The 19,582-nt window shown below is 35.7% G+C and overlaps 1 protein-coding gene across 4 annotated transcripts in view; it reads right to left on the bottom strand.

Annotated features, from left to right (window-relative positions):
• Nucleotides 1-19,582, bottom strand: part of LOC150109823 (SLIT-ROBO Rho GTPase-activating protein 1-like) — a 564,129-nt gene that overhangs the window by 228,128 nt on the left and 316,419 nt on the right. For all 4 annotated transcript variants that reach the window (XM_090396844.1, XM_090396869.1, XM_090396853.1 and 1 more), the window contains one exon: nt 11,203-11,304. In XM_090396844.1, coding sequence (XP_090252970.1) covers nt 11,203-11,304 — 102 coding nt within the window. The remainder of the gene's footprint in view (nt 1-11,202; nt 11,305-19,582) is intronic.

Here is a 19,582-nt window from a genome sequence, read left to right as displayed (position 1 = left end):
GTTAGATCTCGTGTGAGACAAGGATGTACATTATTCTCTGTTATTCATTATCTATATGGATCACATTATGAAGGAAAGTGCTATTCAACATGATATCAAAATTGGAGACGTTAACGTCAGCTCTTTGCTTTATGTGGACGATGTTATACTTCTAAATAAATCCGCTACAAGTCTACAAGATTCTCTGACTAAATTGAATAACTGTTGTAATAGATATGGTATGAAGGTCAGCAATAAAAAGACAAAGACAATGAAAATAGGTAGAATCGTTGAAAATGTCAACTGTGTTTTGAACAGAGAACCTGTGGAACAAGAAAAACATTTCAGCTACTTAGGCACGATTTTTAGTGAAGATGGTAAATTAAATATGGAAATAGACAACAGAATCAACAAAGTTGGTATGATAGGAAGTCAATTGAAAAAATTCATATGGAATAAGAGAGAAATTAGTCGGAACACTAAATTAGCTATATACAAGACAGTGTTCAAACCAGTTTTAACTTATGGATCTGAGAGCAGGGTCAGAAGTAAAACACTTGACCAAAGACTAGAGACCGCAGATATGAGAGTCCTGAGAAAGATTAGAGGTGTGAACAGATGTCATCAATGGCAATATCATATTAAAAACTAGGATATTAGGAAAGAACTTTACATTTTCAGCATCCAGGAATGCATTGGCTGAGCTAATCTCAGGTGGTATGGTCACTTAAACAGAATGGGCGAGGAAAGTTTAGCAAAACGGGTGTTCTCTGCCAGGTTGGCAGGAAGATAACCCAGAAGAATACCAAGATATAAGTGGATTGATATGGTAGAAAGTGCCTTAGACGATAGAAATATAAGATCTGATAATGTTGTAGTTTTGACAAGTAACAGACTGATTTGGAGGAAAATTGTAGATAGGAAGTTAGTAATGATGTAAATTTTTCATGTAGTACTATCATATCCTGTACATCCCTTGAGGATACATGGCAGGAATTTGATGATAAAGGTGATAAACAAAATACATTATACACGAAGAATACTCAATGCCTGGAACCATGCAACTGATTCCCATCTTTAAGAAAAGGATGTAAGAATAACTGACAACTAGACAGGAAGAAATTTATTAAAAACAGGTTATAAAATATATACCAAAATACTGAAGAACAGAATGAACCCTATACTAGAAAAAAGTATAAATGAAGAAGAGAATGATTTTAGAAAAAGATCCAGCACAGATCCTATATTCAGCCTCAAACTACTAATTGAGAAAAGAAGAAATTAATTTTTCTGAATAACAACTAGGATTAAACCCGTATATTTTTATTTATGCTAGATGTATTTCTTCTACATGTTTTACTGTCTATATATCACTAACAGCATCTTCAGGAGGTTGCTTAACACACACACACACACACAGATAAATAAATAAATAAATAAATATATATATATAATATATATATATATTTGCTCTTGTTATTGGTAAAAACTGGCAAAAAAATAAATAAAATAAAATAAACATTTTCCAACTGCAGCTAATTATCAGTGAAAAGACCGGAATGCTACTTTTAAATCATATCTCTTCTCTTCTCTCCCATAGTCTTAAATGGACCGTTGGATCACTCATGGCTGGTAGGTGATATTCTTTGTTAGCCTCCTCCAATCATCTTTGTCTTTTGTTCTTGATGTCAGTTGAGAAAGGGAGGAATTTGTCCATTTTAATTGAGGTCAGCCCCTAATCCTTGATCGATCCATTCTAGTGCTTGCTTTGGAATGCCCTATCCACATGTCCGAACCATTTCATCTGTCTTTTTCTGATGACTATCAGAATATTTTCCCTTCTTCTCCTGTCTATTGAATCAATCAGTTTTCGAATATTTTCATTGGTTTCGTGAGTGGTATAGGGAATTCTCAAAAGTCTTGTTTAAGTTTTCATTTCAAAAGATAGGAGTCTCCTCTCATCTTCCCTCAATAAAGTCCGGGCCTCACAACCATACAAGAGGATAGAATTCACCAAGATGTCAATTAGTCTTAGTCTGGTTGTGATTGCTATTCTGTTATCTCCTCACAATGGTTTTAGCTTCTGTAGGGCCACGGTTGCCCTAGCAATTCAGTATTTAATATCGGTTTTTGAACAACCATCTTGACTCAACGTTCTTCCTAGATAAGTGAACTTGTTTACATTCTCAGTTTGTATCTCGCTAATTCGAACTAATAAAAACCGTGCTCATTCGGATTAGCGAATATCCTCCAAGAGACAACAATAACTAGCGTTTAAGACAAAAATAATCAGATTCTAATGGTACATCAATTTAATTCTGTAAATAAATTAACGGATAGAAAAAAGCTACTGTACTGTAATGTAAAACTTAAAAATAATACAAGTTTATTTTAGTCAAAAAAATTAATTTGTATGTATCTGTACTGCTGAGGATTCTGATTTAATAAAATTGCATAGTTCAGTACGTAACTTAATTTGCATAAAAAATATCACTTTCTTGTACATAACACACACCAAAAAGAGTTTCACAAGATAATACAAAAAAATTTTTTTATTTCTTTGTAAAAAAAAGTCGCTGATTTTCTTTTGCTTCTTGGAAGCTAAATTTTTTTCGAATGATTCTTCTTGGAACTGCATTAGCAATAAAATTTTGTGGAATGGCGTATCATTCTGCTTAGCACATTCTGTACACATATTAAAACTGTCAGCTGCTTCGTCATATTTTACATTTTTTTTCTTCGAGTTCATAATCGTCTTCTAATTCATTCTGTAGCTTCATATTTATAATTTCAGCATCTGATTCGATTTCACTTTCGGTTCTACCTGTAATCCATTCCGTAACATCTGTTTGTGAAATTTCAACATCTGGATTTATATTTTTAACCAAATTATACACGTTTTGAATTTCCTCTTTTTGTGTACATTTGTGATTCGTGCCGACAATACAGTATGTACTGTACAGTATATTAAAAAATAAATAAATAAAATAAAAACAGGCCTCCAGTATAACCATACAATCGACAGTACGAAAAGAATATTGTACTGTAATAATAAAATAAATAATAATAGTTAAAATAATAATTATTAAATAAAAATAATAGTACACAAAATAATAATAGGTAATAAATAAAACTTTTTTCTTTCAAATCGCAGTTCGGATTACTGGAGGATTTGGACTAAAGAGGTTCGGATTAGAGAGATACCACTGTATATATATATATAAAGTTTTTAAAAATATGGACAATATATAAATTCTTTGATACATACTAAAGAATCAGTTGTCTGTAAATTTATTAAATCATTCTACAGAATCAAAACATTTTAAGTTACAGGAGGTCTTAGAGAAGGATGTTCCCTTTCTCCAATATTATTTGAAATCTGTATGAATGAAATAATCAAAGAAGAGAGATTAAACAACAAAGAAGGAATTCAACTAGAAAATAATTTTATCTTAGATACCTTACTTTTGGCAGATAACGAAGTGATATTTGAAACAACAGAAGATGAGCTACAAAAAAACTGTACATAAACGGAATTTAACAACAAAACAAAATAACAGATCAGTCTCTCGAGAAAAAAAATAGCACTACAGTATTCAAAGGAAAAATGTCCATCCCAACCAAAATAATAATTTCATTTTCCCTTTACCTTCTTTTACCTTGTGGTGTTGAGAGTTAATAGATAAAATAATCAACAATTGTTTTCTTTTGAACTACAACCCTACAAACTGCATCAAAAAGAAAACAACAGAATTAATCAAATCAGTGATCACTCTTAATTTTTGTGTTGGATGGTGGTATGAATTTTTATGTATGTATTAGCTTGTGTGTATGTGTGTGTGTAAGTTTGCGATATACTGTGAAAGAGAGGAAGCCTGAGGGAAGATGTGTGATGCCATGTGAAAACGAAGAGAGTTGTTGTTTTTGATTTCGATGGTAAATTGGATACGTTTGTGTTGTTTGTTCAGGTGGCTTAGGAATGTATTTAATGTTTCGTAGCTGTGGTGCCAAATGGCAAAAATATCATCGGCATATCTGAGCCAGACTTTGTGCTTTAGGATTACGTGGTCAGAAGAAACAACCAAAAAACTAATACCACATTATTCCTGCACTCCCAGAATTTATGGCCTGCCAAAAATACACAAAACAAACACATCACTATGACCAATGGTTGAAGGAATCAACAGCCCTAATTATCACTTAGCGCCAAGAAATTAGCTGCCACACTCAAGGAGGTAGGTCACCTCCCTCCTACATAAAAAATACACAACACTTCATAAAACAAATTCAGAAACATCATACTCAATGATGAAGATTTATTATTCAGCTTTGACATAACTGCCCTTTTCACTAATCCCAATCAATGATACTATTCTTCTCTTAAAGAAGATATTTCCACCCGCCATCACGGCCCTCTTTGCCCACGCACTACACTCGAGGTATTTCATGTGGCAAAATAATTTTTGCCACATGAAATACCTCGAGCCCATGGCATTACCTACAAAAAGAAGGTATAGCCATGGGCTCGTCATTTTCCCCCCCAATAGCTAACTTTTTACATGGAAGACTGAGCAATGAACTCTAGATTCAGCCGTCCTAAAGCACAAAGTCTGGCTCAGATATGCCAATGATATTTTTGCCATTTGGCACCACAGCTACGAAACATTAAATACATTCCTAAGCCACCTGAACAAACAACACAAACGTATCTAATTTACCATCGAAATCAAAAACAACAACTCTCTTCGTTTTCACATGGCATCACACATCTTCCCTCAGGCTTCCTCTCTTTCACAGTATATCGCAAACTTACACACACACACACACACACAAGCTAATACATACATAAAAATTCATACCACCATCCAACACAAAAATTAAGAGTCATCAGCACTCTTAAACACAGAGTCCTAACAATCTGCTCCAATGAACAAGCTCTGAACCCAGCATTTGAAATCATTAACCAAACATTTGTAAAAAAATGGTTACAATAAAAAAAAAAGTTCACAAGATCGTATATAAAAATGCCACTAAAAACAAAAAAGATGACAAGAATGCTATAGCCATACTCTACATTAGGAGCATTTCAGAAAAAATAGATAGAACACTACTTAAATACAACATTAAGACTACCTTCAAACCACCAATAAAATTAAAAAATTTACTGAGCTCTTTCAAAGATCCTCTTCCATACCTGGCCCACCCAGGAGCTTACAAAATTCAATGTACCTGTAACCTACTTTACATAGGCGAAACAGTATGCACCATCCCACAGAAAAGATGAACACAAACACTACATTAAATACCTTCACTATGGCAAAACAGGTCTATCAGACTATGTACTCCAAATACACCACAGAATTGACTGGAAAGGGACAAGTTCCTACACCACACCAAAACTGGTCTGAAAGAAAATTTAAAGAAGCTTGTGAAATGCTGAAACATTATCCAAACCTGAACAAAAATGATGGATTAATCATTCCAAGAATGTGGAGAACCCATCTGCAATCCACATAGCAACCAGAACAAGCCCAAACAGAAGAAAATCTCAATACGAGAGGACTTTTGAAATGTTTAATGTAATTCCGTTTATAGTTTATTTTTATTTAAAAAAAAAAAAATATATATATATATATATATATATATATATATATAATTATACTGACTAGGAACACTGAGAAAGGTATGATAAAAACTTTAATCAAACATGACTAGTTTCGTCGGAAAGCCGACTTCTTCAGGTGTGTAAATAACTACAAAAGAAATGGAAAAATAACAAGTTAAAAAAAATGGACTTTTCATATAAAACAAATTGGGAATAGTAACAGTCAAATTTGAACTGGTATCCACGTGGCAGGTCTAGAGTGAGTGAGGCATACGTGAGTGGCTACTGACTCGAGAGCGCCAGAATTGAATCGTTGCACTGTGAGAGTCAGGCAAGCTGTAGCTTAAATTACTGTTCATGTGTGATGGGTCCAGAACTATTTCTTTTGATTCTAAGATACGCCTCTCTAGTTCATCACCGCATTTATGGTTCCAGTCTATCTGGTGTTGGCACTCTTCTAGATTGGAGTTAGCGAAGAAAAGAACATGACTGGAGAGGGCGCTCGCATGGGTTCTCTTGTAAGAGATGTCACATTGATGCTCCTCAAGACATAGTGAGACAGACTTATCTGTTTGTCCATAATAAGGTTTACCGCATCTGCAGATGATTTTGTAAACTCCTGGAAATTGAAGTTGGTTGTGTTTTTGTTTGGGTTGACTCAGGAAAGAACAAAGTTTTGGTAGGGTGGTGAAGTAAGTTCGAATGTTGAATTTCTTCATAATTTTCACCAGTTTTGGTGATAGAGCACTTACAAACAGCAATTGAATGTGTGTAATAAGATTGATGTTATCCTCTTGCTGAGGTTGAGGATGTAGATATAGATGTTTAGTTATGCTTCGAGAAGAATAGAACTTGACCAATGTTGACATTGGTCAAGTTCTATTTGAAAATCTTCTTCATCTGAAATAAGAGATCTTGCCCAATGGGCCAGAGTGGAAATAATACCAAGTTTCTGTGGAAGGAAGTGATGAGAGGAGGCATGTATCTGTCTCTGTGAGTAGTTTCACGAAAATTCAAAAATTTGAGACAATCAATAAGGCAACCTAGTGATCTTTAAATCCAAAAAGGCGAGTATGCCATTCATCTCGAGTTCTGATGTGAATTTGATGTTCTGGTGACGATTATTCAAATGATCTAGGAAGGATTGTAACTCCTCTAGACCACATTCCCAGATGAGGAAGATATCATCCATGTATCATAGCCACAGTTTAGGTTGTAAAGTTGTACTTGAAATAGCTCTTTCTTCAAAGTCTTCTAGAAATATATTGGCTAACACCGGAGACAACAGGCTACCCATAGCTAGGTCGCTTGTTTGTTTATATATTTTATTTTCAAATGAGAAATAATCGGAGTTTATGCAATGCAGTAATAGGGCAAACATTTTTTTGGAAACTTTGTTTTTCAGTAGATTGAGGACTTCTTCTGTGGGCACATTTGTGATGAGAGAGAAAGAGACAATATCAAAACTAACCATTCTGTCAGAATCCTTAAGCTTTAAATTTCTTATCTTAGATGTGAAATCTTCAGAGTTTTTAAAGAGGAATATGGGGAGGAATTACCAATGAGATGTTTTAAGGAAGAGGCAAGGTATTTGGACAGGTTGTAAGTGGGAGAGTCAATGCCTTCAACAATCGGTCTTAAAAATGAAGAGAGCGGAGAGATAGCCTGGTGTGTCTAGGAAGTTCTGAAGTAGATTTGAGAAGGTTGTTGGTTGGGTTATGAAGTTCTCTCGTAGGGTCACTTGGTAAGAGAGAGTAAGTATCAGAGGTTAATAAATCGTTGATCTTGTTATGGTAATCAGATCTATTTAGGATTACAGCTGCATTACCTTTATCCACTGGTAGAATAATGATTTTGTTGTTATTATGAAGATGGTGGATAGCTTTTCTTTCAGCACAGGATAAATTATCTGCAGGTAGACGACTGTTGTTTATTGTAAAAATAGCTTCCATTCTGAGTAGTTTGCTGTTTGTTTTGGTAGATGTGAGGCAGCTTTTTCTACCTTGGTTAGAAAGAGTTCTTTAGGAATGGAGATGGGGGACAGGACGAAGTTGAGACCTTTAGACAGTATGCTAATTTCTGCTGAGGAAAGGGTATATGAGGATTTGTTTATGACAACATTTTTTTTAGGTCTTGTAAACCAATAGGAGAGTGATAAGTTTGTTCCTGTTTGAGGTGATTAAATTTCCTAATGAGAGTTCATTCCAAGAACTCTTGTCTAAAGAAGAACCCAGGCTATTTTCTAATGCATCTTTTTTAGTGAAAGCTGAAGATAGAATATTTAGTGTCTGCAGTCCTTTCATTTAACAGATCCAGTTTTGCTTTGTGGTAGATATTATGTGCACGTTTTGTGTGAATAGATTCCTTAAAATCTAAGAACTTTCGGATGATAGAGTGGGACTTGCATCTTTTCAAAAAGACTAACCTGTTAATGAAAAGTCCAATCTTTTCCAGAATCTTTTGATATTCCTTAATGTGTTGTAGAGTAACCTCATCAGAAGGTAGATAGATATTATAGCTTTTATTCACTCAGCTTGTAGACATTTTAAAAAATAATAATTATACTGATTAGGAACACCGAGAAAGGTATGATTCTTATTTTTAGAGGTACCTGTGGCATAGTATAATAATTAATACATAACACGTAAGTCCACAGTAATAACTTTAATTAATAAATAAGGTACAGATATTTCATACTAAAACTAATAGTATATCTTCATTGTTACAAACAGATAGGAATGGAATACAAGTAACGAACATTTGGCGGATCACCTATTAAAATACAATGTTGTCGTGAGCTAGGAAATGAAAGAAATTAATAAATAATTAATATTTAAGATAATTGGTTTTTTAATTATTACATAAAATAAAAGTCTCCCAGATCTTCGAGAGAGGCAATCGTTTTGATTTAAATTCAGTCGGTGTAAAATAGCTTCACAATTTTCTTTAAAGAGGCGTTCATATTTGAACCTGCATCTATGAAGGAGAATAGCTTTATCCCACTGGATACTATGGGTAGTGTTAATACTGTGTTGTGCTAGACCAGACTTCTGAGGTTTGTTGTAATCAATATAATATTGATGTTCTTTAATTCTTTTTTCCACAGAACGGCCAGTTTGTCCAAAATAAGAAACACTGCATTCACATGGTATTTGGTAAACGCCAATTTACCAAATACCATGTGAATAAACAATTACCAAAACCAAAAGATAAACAATTTATCTTTTGTAGAAGGCAATAAGGAAGAAATTTTGTTGATAGAAATATACGTGGGAATCAATTGGTACTTTTTTAAAATTCTACCTATAGGCTCTGAGATTGCTGGAATGTAGGATATTGGAACTCTGCAGACTGTTGAAGAAACCTTAGATATTGAAACATAAGATTAAATTATCTGTTGGATTTGATTAGGGTGGTAATTATTAGATTCCATTAACTTTTTAATGATGGAAAGTTCTTGTTGTCAGATTTCTGGAGAAGAGCAAACTTTATGTGCCCTATTAATTAGAGATTTAAGAATGCCAAATTTTTGAGATGTGTGGTGAGCAGACTTTTTATGAATGTATCTACCAGTAAATGTAGGCTTTCAAAAGACGCTTGTAGATAAGGTACCAGAGGAAGTTCGAATAAGCAGGATGTCCAAAAATGGAAAATACCAGAATTTTCCTTTTCCATGGTGAATTGGATATGAGGGTGAAGGCTATTTATCTATTGTAGAAAGGTGGAAAGCTCATCTTCAGTATGTGACCAAATAGCAAAAACATCATCGACATAACGATACCAAAGAGATGGTTAAGGGTGAATGGATTAAAACAGTCTCTTTGACTTGTTTCAAAAAATAGTTAGCCAAAGGTGGAGACAAAGGGCTACCTAATCAAATCCAACAGATAATTGAATCTTATGTTCCAATACCTAAGGTTTCTTCAACAGTCTGCAGAGTTCCAATCCCCTACGTTCCAGGAATCTCAGACCCTATAGGTAGAATTTTAAAAAAGTACCAATTGATTCCCATGTATATTCCTATCAACAAAATTTCTTCCTTATTGCCTTCTACAAAAGATAAACATGCAATGTTTCTTATTTTGGACAAACTGGCCGTTCTTTGGAAAAAAGAATTAAAGAACATCAATATCATATTGATTACAACAAACCTCAGAAGTCTGGTCTAGCACAACACAGTATTAACACTACCCATAGTATCCAGTGGGATAAAGCTATTCTCCTTCATAGATGCAGGTTCAAATATGAATGCCTCTTTAAAGAAAGTTGTGAAGCTATTTTACACCGACCGAATTTAAATCAAAACGATTCCCTCTCTCGAAGATCTGGGAGACTTTTATTTTATGTAATAATTAAAAAACCAATTATCTTAAATATTAATTATTTATTAATTTCTTTCATTTCCTAGCTAGCGACAACATTGTATTTCAATAGGTGATCCATCGAATGTTCATTACTTGTATTCCATTCCTATCTGTTTGTAACACTGAAGATATACTATTAGTTTTAGTATGAAATATCTGTACCATATTAATTAATTAAAGTTATTACTGTGGACTTACGTGTTATTTATTAATTATTAATGAGAAAGGTATGATAAAAACTTTAATCAAACACGCTAGACCTGATATGATAAAAACTTTAATCAAACACGCGGACACCAGTTCAAATTTGATTGTTACTATTTCCAATTTGTTTTATATGAGAAGTCCATGTCTTTTAACTTGTTATTTTTCCAGTTCTTTTGTAGTTATTTACACACCAGAAGAAGTCGGCGTTCCGACAAAACTATTCGTGTTGGATTAAAGTTTTCATCATACCTTTCTTGGTGTTCCTAGTTAGTATAATTATTATTTTCTAAAATGTCTACAAGCCGAGTGAATTGAAACTATAATATTATATTATATATATATATATATATTATTTTTTATATATTTTTGTTTTATTTAAATTTTTTTTTCCACGAGGGTCAGGCTAGGTTAAATGATTGACAAGTATTTAGATTCATCTTACTTCTGTATAGTGCAGTGTCATGTAGTTTGTATCTTATACATATGTAATCTATGTCATCATATTGAGGTCATCATATGATGATGACCTCAATACAGAGGTCGAAATGCTGAATGTTACTTTCCTAATGTTAAGTAAAGTAATTATTCTAACACGTGTTGTGTTTCCATAAATTCCTCACTATGAAAGGAAGAATCTAGGAATAATTTGTTGATGGACAGATAAAAAAAAACAGATCCATAATGATTGATAGATATTTTAGATATATATTGTATATAATCCATTATACCATATATAATGGATTATATATAATCCATTATACTACATGTGGGTAAGCACAAGATGCATGATGCATGTTACATAACACATTTAATAATAGTCAAAACTAAAACATCACATATGCTACAATAGTATTTGACATGTTATTAAACTACTCAATAACCATGTGGATAATAACCAGCAGTCGCTAACTCTGGTGATTAGTCAGAGAAAACATAACTGATCTGTATTACAGGCAGAATATTAATTATCCAAATTAATGTGCCAATTAGTATAATTGAATGTTTCTAGATTTGGTAACAATTAACCATAAAAACATTAACTGTTACCTCTTCGCTCTCTGTCCTTAGGGTAGTTAGCCTTTTGGTAACTTGTTTATACCTTTGATCTAGTTCATCCTGAATAGATTTTTCAACACATACTTGTATCACCTAAAATACAAAAACAAGGAAAGAAGAAAAAAAATCATTTAACTTTTGTATTAGTTAAACACCTTTAATTTTTTTTTTTAAAGTAAAAAAAAAATAAACGCATTATAAGGTTCACTTCTACTTCTGGAAAAATTCCCTTCCCTACCCATAACCTGCAACTTATTATTTTTTTTTTTATGTAGAACCAATTCACAAGAGGTTGGTTGACCTATACTATGTTAATACTATTATTATTATTTTATGGCATCTCCATGGAGTCTGGAGACCCAAATTAAACATTATACACAAAAATTGTATCATATCTCTCCTTGAATCCATTCACTGTCAGGGAACTCACAACCAATTCTGGCAACCCATTTCACTCACTCACACTCTCCACACAAAAAATCTGGTTTGCACACCTCTCCTAACCATAATCTTATATAACTTGCAAGAAATACCCCCAGCTCTCTGAATATTTGTCATATTTTGAAAAATTTCACTTGCATGAATTTTATAAAAACTCCTTTAATATCTTACAATTTTCTATCATGTCCCCTCTTTTTGCCTATTGACTAAACTTTGTAACCCACAAACCTTCAATCTATCCTCATAGGGAGTATTCCACAGACCTGTCATCATCTTGGTCACTCATCTCTGAATCCTCTCTACCACCTCCTGATCCTCCAAGAAACCCAGGTGACAAAATTTGTGCATAGTAGTCAAGATATGTGCCTTATAAAGAAGGATAATAATTTCCTTATCTTTATTTGTTAGTGTTTTTCAACATCCAAGTAATCCTTTGAGCTATTTTACCAACCATTATCTCCAGGTCCCTAGCCTCATCAATTTCCTGCAATCCAATATCAATACGATACACCACATGCAACTTTCTCAACCCAAAGTGCATAACCTTACATTTTGCGACATTAAATTGACGATCATTATCCTTTGCCCACAATGCTAATTTATTTAAATCATCCTACAGGATATCTACATCAATCAGCTTTATCAACTATTGCTCTCCACTGTTTTGCATCGTCAACAAACAACTGAATATCTCCATCTTTCCCTATGTCACTGATACACAAATTAAAGAGTAGTGGTCCTAACCGTACTCCACTAGTCACCATCATTCTTCTAAATTCCACTCCACCATATACTACTCCCTGGTGTCTGTCAGCCCCTCCCCCCAATGCATGCTACTAGTTTCATATTCTCATTTGCTCCAGTTTTTGTAATAGTCTTCCATGTGGTATTCTGTCAAATGCCTTGGCAAAGTCTAACAGTATCATCGTGCAGCCATTACCTTTATCCAATTCTGCTGTCACTTTATTATAAAATGTTAATAAGTTACTACGACATTACCTACCCATTACAAAGTCATGCTGCCATAGAATATTACATCCCTATCCATCCCCCATTGTATTTATCTTTTACCAACTTTTCCAATACTTTAACAACCACTCCTGATATATTAATTGGACTGTAGTTTGCTACCTGTCTTGGAGCCACCTTTATGCAATGGTACTATCTTACCCACTTTTCACTCCCTTGGAACTCTGCCAGAGCTGAGACTTAGACTGAACAGCTTCGTCAGAGGCAATGCCAATTCTCTTGCATATTCACATAGTATGTGGGCTAATATGCCATACAGTCTCACTACTGTGTTCACATTCATATTTTTTGATATGCTGAACACCTCCTATTCATCTACCTCAATACTGATGTGCATCTCTGTAACATCAATAATCCTCAAGGGCTCACTTTAGTGAGTACGGGCATGGCAAACCCGAGGTACCTGATGCTGGACCATGCCTTACTTCATGTAATATATATCTGTTATATTATTCTGTAGACTGGTCCCTCCTCTTCTTTCTTTGCTTCTTTCTCCTCTCCTTGCTCCTTCCCCCTGATACTATTAGAGTATTCGAGGGCTAGGGGTGAGTCTTTCCTATCTTGCTAAGTCATTTCGTCTTATGCAGCCACCGAAGGAGGCAAGCTAGCCTCAATAGGTGCCGGTCCCAAGCCCGGATAAATGCGAGGGTTGATGTCAGGAAGGGCATCCGGTCGTAAAACTTCAGTGCCAACTCAAACTATGATTATGAGTCGAAGAGAAAATGATATAAGGGCTAGGGCGTACCCCTTAAGCGACGCGCAGCCACATCGCCCTACAGCTGTGAGAAGTGGACGAGGGCTACCGCATCAAGGGCGGGTGCGGTTAAAGAAGCGAGCCCAGCAGGTGGAGAGGATGTTGCGAGTGGGAACACTGAATGTTGGAAGCATGACTGGAAGGGGAAGAGAGGTGGCAGACATGATGAGGAAGAGGAAGTTGGACATTTTATGTGTGCAGGAGACAAGGTGGAAAGGGGGAAAGGCAAAGGAACTGGGAGATGGATATAAATTGTTCTACTCTGGAGCGAATAACGAGGGAAGAAATGGTGTAGGAATTGTGCTGTGTGGCAGAATGAAGGGTGAAGTACTGGACGTGGGTAGAAGGAACGACAGGATCATGCGAATGAAATTGGGTCTTGGAGAAGAGCGGGTGGTCGTATTATGTGTATATGCCCCGCAAGTTGGTTGTACAGCAGAGGAAAAAGATGAGTTCTGGAACGTGTTAGATGAAGAAATGAGGGAATTGGAAGAAAATGAGATGGTGATTGTAGGAGGAGACTTGAACGGGCACATAGGAAGACAGAATAGAGACTGTGAAAGGGTGCATGGTGGCCACAGAGTGGAGTGATGAACCAGGAAGGAGAGAGGGTTGTGGACTTTGCAGTAGCATTTGATCTGGCAATTGTGAACTCGTTTTTCTTCAAGAGGGAAGAACATTTGATAACATTTAGAAGTGGTAACAACAGCTCACAAATTGACTACATTTTGACTAGAAGAAAACATCTTAAGGTTGTGACAAATTGTAAGGTAATTCCAACAGATCAGGTAGCACAACAACACCGACTGCTGTGCGCAGACTTTAAATTAAGATCGAAGATAAGAACTTCTGGTTGCCATGGGATGAAGACAATTAAGTGGTTTCGCTTAAAAGAAGAGAGTGTGAGGAATCATTTTAGGGAGAGAGTGTTAGAGAGGATTTCGGATGGACTGGAAAGTGTACAAGATTGGTGGAAACATAATTCAAAAGTAATCCTGAGCTGTGCAATCGAGGTGCTTGGTGAGACATCTGGAAAGATTAGAGAGCAGAAGGAGGGTTGGTGGTGGAATAATGATGTACAAGTGGCAGTGACAGCTAAGAGGAAGGCAAAGCAGAAGTGGGATGAGTCAAGAGTGGAAGAGGACAGAGAGGTGTACAAAGAGAGAAAGCAAGAAGCCAAGAGAGTTGTGGCACAGGCGAAGGCCATGGCATATCAAGATCTGTATGATCAATTAGAAACAAAGGAAGGACAGAGAAAAATTTACCAACTAGCGAAATGTAGAAATAAAGCAGCTAAGGACATCTTACATGTGAGGCAGATCAAAGATGCTGAAGGAAGTGTATTATGGAGGGATGTGGACATAAGAAACAGATGGAAAATATACTTTGAGGGACTTCTGAATGAGGAAAATGCAAGAACTCACAGAGGAGATGGGCAGCCTTCTGAGGGGATGGTGCAGAACATCAGTAGAATGGAAGTGACGGAGGCCATGAAGAGGATGAGGAATGGAAAAGCGGTGGGCCCCGACAGAATTCCAGTGGAGGCATGGAAGGCACTGGGGGAAGAGGGAATTGACCTGCTGTGGGACCTGTTCATGAAAGTTTGCCAACAGGAAAATATACCCGAGGAATGGAGGGAGAGTACTCTTGTTCCCATCTACAAGGGTAAAGGGGATGCACAAGACTGTAAAAATTACAGAGGAATAAAGTTGATGTCCCACACAATGAAGATCCTAGAAAGGGTTCTGGATGGTAGATTGAGGGAGGAGGTGAAGATTGCAAAGGAACAATTTGGCTTCATGCCTGGAAGATCAACAACAGATGCTATCTTTGGGTTACGACAGATGATGGAAAAATATCGAGAGAAACAAAGGGAGCTACATCTGGTATTTATTGATCTGGAGAAAGCATATGATAGAGTGCCAAGGCAAGAAGTCTGGAGGTGTCTGAGGGAGAAGAAGGTGCCGGAGAAATATGTCAGGTTGGTGCAGGAAATGTACAGAAATGTGAAGACAAGTGTTCGGACCTGTTTGGGACAGACAGAAAGTTTTCAAGTAACAGTTGGCTTGCATCAAGGGTCAGCATTAAGTCCGTTTCTGTTTAATATTGTGATGGAGGTGGTAACAGAGGAGGTGAGAGAAGATGCACCTTGGACAATGTTGTATGCAGATGACATCTTGCTGTGTGTAGATTCAAGAGAAGAAGCGGAAACTAAACTGGAAAGATGGAGAAAAGTACTGGAAGAGAGAGGTATGAGACTGAGCAGAAGTAAGACAGAGTATATGTGTTGCGCAGTGGGCGGTGGCCAGGAGACAGACCTGGAGCTGGAAGGAAATGTCATCAGGAAGGTGAGAGACTTTAGATACTTAGGTTCGACAGTGGAAGAAGATGGAGGAGGTGAGAAGGAAGTGAGATGCAGGATACAAGCAGGTTGGAGGAACTGGAGGGAGATGGCTGGAGTGTTATGTGATAAGAGGGTGCCGATCAATCTGAAAGGCAAAATTTATAGGACAGTAGTGAGGCCAGCTATGACATATGCTATAGAAACTGTGGTCATGAGGAAAAATAACATTAGCAGGATGGAAGTAGCAGAGATGAGAATGCTTAGGTGGATGTGCGGTGTGACCAGAAAGGATCATCTGAGAAATGACTATGTCAGGGGAACAGTGAAAGTTACGAACTTAGGAGCGAAAATACAGGAGGCAAGGTTGAGATGGTTTGGTCATGTGATGAGGAGGGAGGACGAATATGTGGGAAGAAGGGTCATGCAGATGGATGTGCAAGGAAGGCGGAAGCGTGGGCGGCCAAAGAAGAGATAGAGGGAGCTGGTAGAAGAGGACTTGAAGATGAAGAACTTGGATGTGGTGACAGCCCAAGACAGGAAGGTGTGGAGGAGACTCATTACAAACAGTGACCCCACTTAAGTGGGAGAAGCTGCAGAAGAAGAAGATCTCTGTAACATCAATAACTGTAAAATCACCACCTGAATGTTACACCTTTGCAAAATGATCACTCAGTAACACAATTATTTCTTTTGGTTTAGTCACCTTCCTACCAAGAACATTGTTTAAAGTCATCTTACCATAGTCATTTTTCCTCTTACTTGCTACATAAAGAAAAAACTCTTTTGGGTTTACTTTGATCTGTTTGGCTAAGTATCTCTCATAGTCTGATTCGGTCTTTCTTAATAGTCACTCCTCTTGCATGCATTTTATCCTTCTGACCTTGTGGAGTTCTGTGTCAAGAAGGGGGTTTATGTTCAACAATAAGGCTAGTAATTATGAGAGACTCAGAGTCATCTCGAAACAGTGCCATGGCATGAGTAGCTACAAGGAAAGAATGTCAGTAGTGTATTGCAAGTTGTCAGAGATTGCTTGAGAGTAGCAGTATTAGACCACTTGCAATACACTACTGACATTCTTTCCTTGTAGCTACTCATGCCATGGCACTGTTTCGAGATGACTCTGAGTCTCTCATAATTACTAGCCTTATTGTTGAACATAAACCCCCTTCTTGACAGAGAACTCCACATGTTTGGCAACTTCGCATAACAAGACCACATGATTGCTTGTCCCAACCGGAGGCAGAGTGTCTACCTTGGTTATGGATATCTCTTCTGATGCTATTATCAAAACCAACACCCTCAAACCCCTCTATAACATGTTGTTTCATGTAATTATCCCTTAGCAATATAAATCTCACTTCCATCCTGCTCCCTTATTTTTGTCCTATTTGCCTCTATCTCACACCAGACAGCCTCAGATGCACCATTTTCCTCACACCTAAAATCCTCTTTCACTTCTAATTTGGAGAGTTATAATTCTTCAGCTATTATCAACAATACCCCACCTCTTGCATTATGAAAGAAAGTGTCAATACACCTGATATTAAAACTGGAGATATTTAACTCAACTGTTTACTTTATGTAAATGATGTTAAATGCTTAGTAAATCCAGTACAATTCTTTAGCTAAACTGACTGTTGTAACAAATTTGGCATGAAATCAGCGTCATGAAAAGTCTTCAAAGATACTAATCAAAAATTGACAGAAATACGGAAACATCGACTGTATTCAAAATGAAGAATCTATAGAATATGTAAAATATTTCTGCTATTTAGACACAATTTTTAGTGAAGATGGCAAATTAATTAAATATGGAATAAACAACAGAATAAACAGAGATTATATATTTACTGGAAAGCTAGGTGAATAAAATTTATTTTTGACAAGGCAGTCAAAACTAATTAACCTAAGAATCTAAGAATTTGGTTAGAAATAAAACAATCAAAGAGTAAGAAAAATTAGGAAAATGAGCAGGCACTGCTAGCAGAAGCATGTTAAAAGTGAAGGCATCAGAAAGGAACCTGATCTTGTTATCATCTGAAGAATGTATAAATAAAGTTACTTTAAGGATATGGACATTTAAATACTTTTCTAGAGAAAAGGTAAATATAACACGTCATAGAAACAAATACAAGTAGTACATCACTAATTTTTCAGGCACATTTATTTCCAAGCCTTGCTGGATTAGCTGTTTTACACAACCAATGAAGGTCAAGTAATAACAGTTCATCGGTATGTTCCTGACCCAGTAATTATATTTTTGCACATCTAAAGCACTGTGGATCACTAGAAACTTAAATATTAAATGTGAATTGATTGATCTAATGAAATACATTAGATATAAATGGTGCAGCCTAAGTGGAGATGAACTTGCTTATGCTTGACACCACTGTGAACTGAGCCTTGCTCAGCAGCCCAATCTAGGGTTAAATTTATGTAAGCGAAATAAGCTAAGAGTCACTCAGATCAAGAGATCACCATTAAGTACAGATGAAAATAATAAGGGTGTGCATAAGCAATGCTATCTGTGGTGGTCCAGTGATCATGTAAGATTGTCACAGGAAGTTCAAGTATACTTTCAGAATTTTGTCTGGACTAAAGGAGGTGCAAGACCATTCATTGCTGGAAAATCAGTGGTGTATCTGTATAATGCCTTAGAAGACTGAAATGCAAGATCTGACAATAATGCAGTCCAAATTAAAGATTAATTTGGAAAAGAATTGTTGATAGGAGACTAGTAATAATGCAAAATTAATTATGGAGAGAGACAATCATCATTTATTGTACTGATCTCGATAAATAAAAATTTAAATGAATTTAACTATAATCCAAACATGCAACTATAATATGATATAATAATGATAATAACAAAGCTCTAGAAAAACATGCATTCATGTGTAGATATTTTGGGAAAGTTACAATAAATCATCTTTCAGTTATATAGTATATGTCAGTGTATAAGACGAGGCCTAAATTTTAGGTTTTAAGCTTATGTCAGTTGTATAAGACAACTCCCCAATTTCTTCTTTCTTGTATTAATGCAATGCTAGGTATGGTTGTTATATCCATTATTTTTATATCTATGCATATCCGTTTTTTTTTTCTTTTTCATAGCATAGATTTAGTATTTACGTGAATTACCCTAATTAAAAGTGATTAGCCCCAATTTTAATTAATTATTAAAATTGGGGCTAATTTAATAATCCTAAAATTTTTTTTAAATTTTAGGATTATTAAAATTGTTATTTAAAATCATGGAACCAGCAACAAAATGAAGAAAGTATGACGCTCGATTTAAAATAAGGGTAATTGAAATGGCAAAGCAACCTAATAACTGTGCTGTTGCAAAACTAAACCTAAGATAAAATTTCCATCAGGTGTTTTTGCACATATTCATGAAAAAGGATGGATGGACGGAAATGGTGTGAAATTATGGATAAATAACGCGTGAAACACGCAACCAGGAGGTATAATGAAGAAACGCAGTTTGGTATGGGATATGTTTCGTAGTCATTTAACTGAGAAAAGTCTTCTAGAAAAAAATAACACAAAAACTGCTGTTATACCAGGTGGTTTAACTTCTATATTGCAACCACTAGATGTCTGCTTGAACAAACCATTTAAAGATCACATGCAAGAAGAGTGGAATAATTGGATGTTGACTGGTGAAAAATCATTTACAAAAGGTGGATCTACGCGAGCTGCATCACTTGATATATCCTGCAATTTTGTGATCAGTTTTGTGAGAAATGCCATACCTGTGGTTCTTTGGTGGATCAACTATTTTTAATCCTATTCTCAGA

Source organism: Typopeltis vanoorti, chromosome 1 (assembly GCF_054136105.1).
Source record: "Typopeltis vanoorti isolate ZY-2024b chromosome 1, IOZ_Tvanoo_1.0, whole genome shotgun sequence".
Taxonomy (NCBI): Eukaryota; Metazoa; Arthropoda; class Arachnida; order Uropygi; family Thelyphonidae; genus Typopeltis; species Typopeltis vanoorti.
This window is presented reverse-complemented; position numbering and strand designations above follow the sequence as displayed.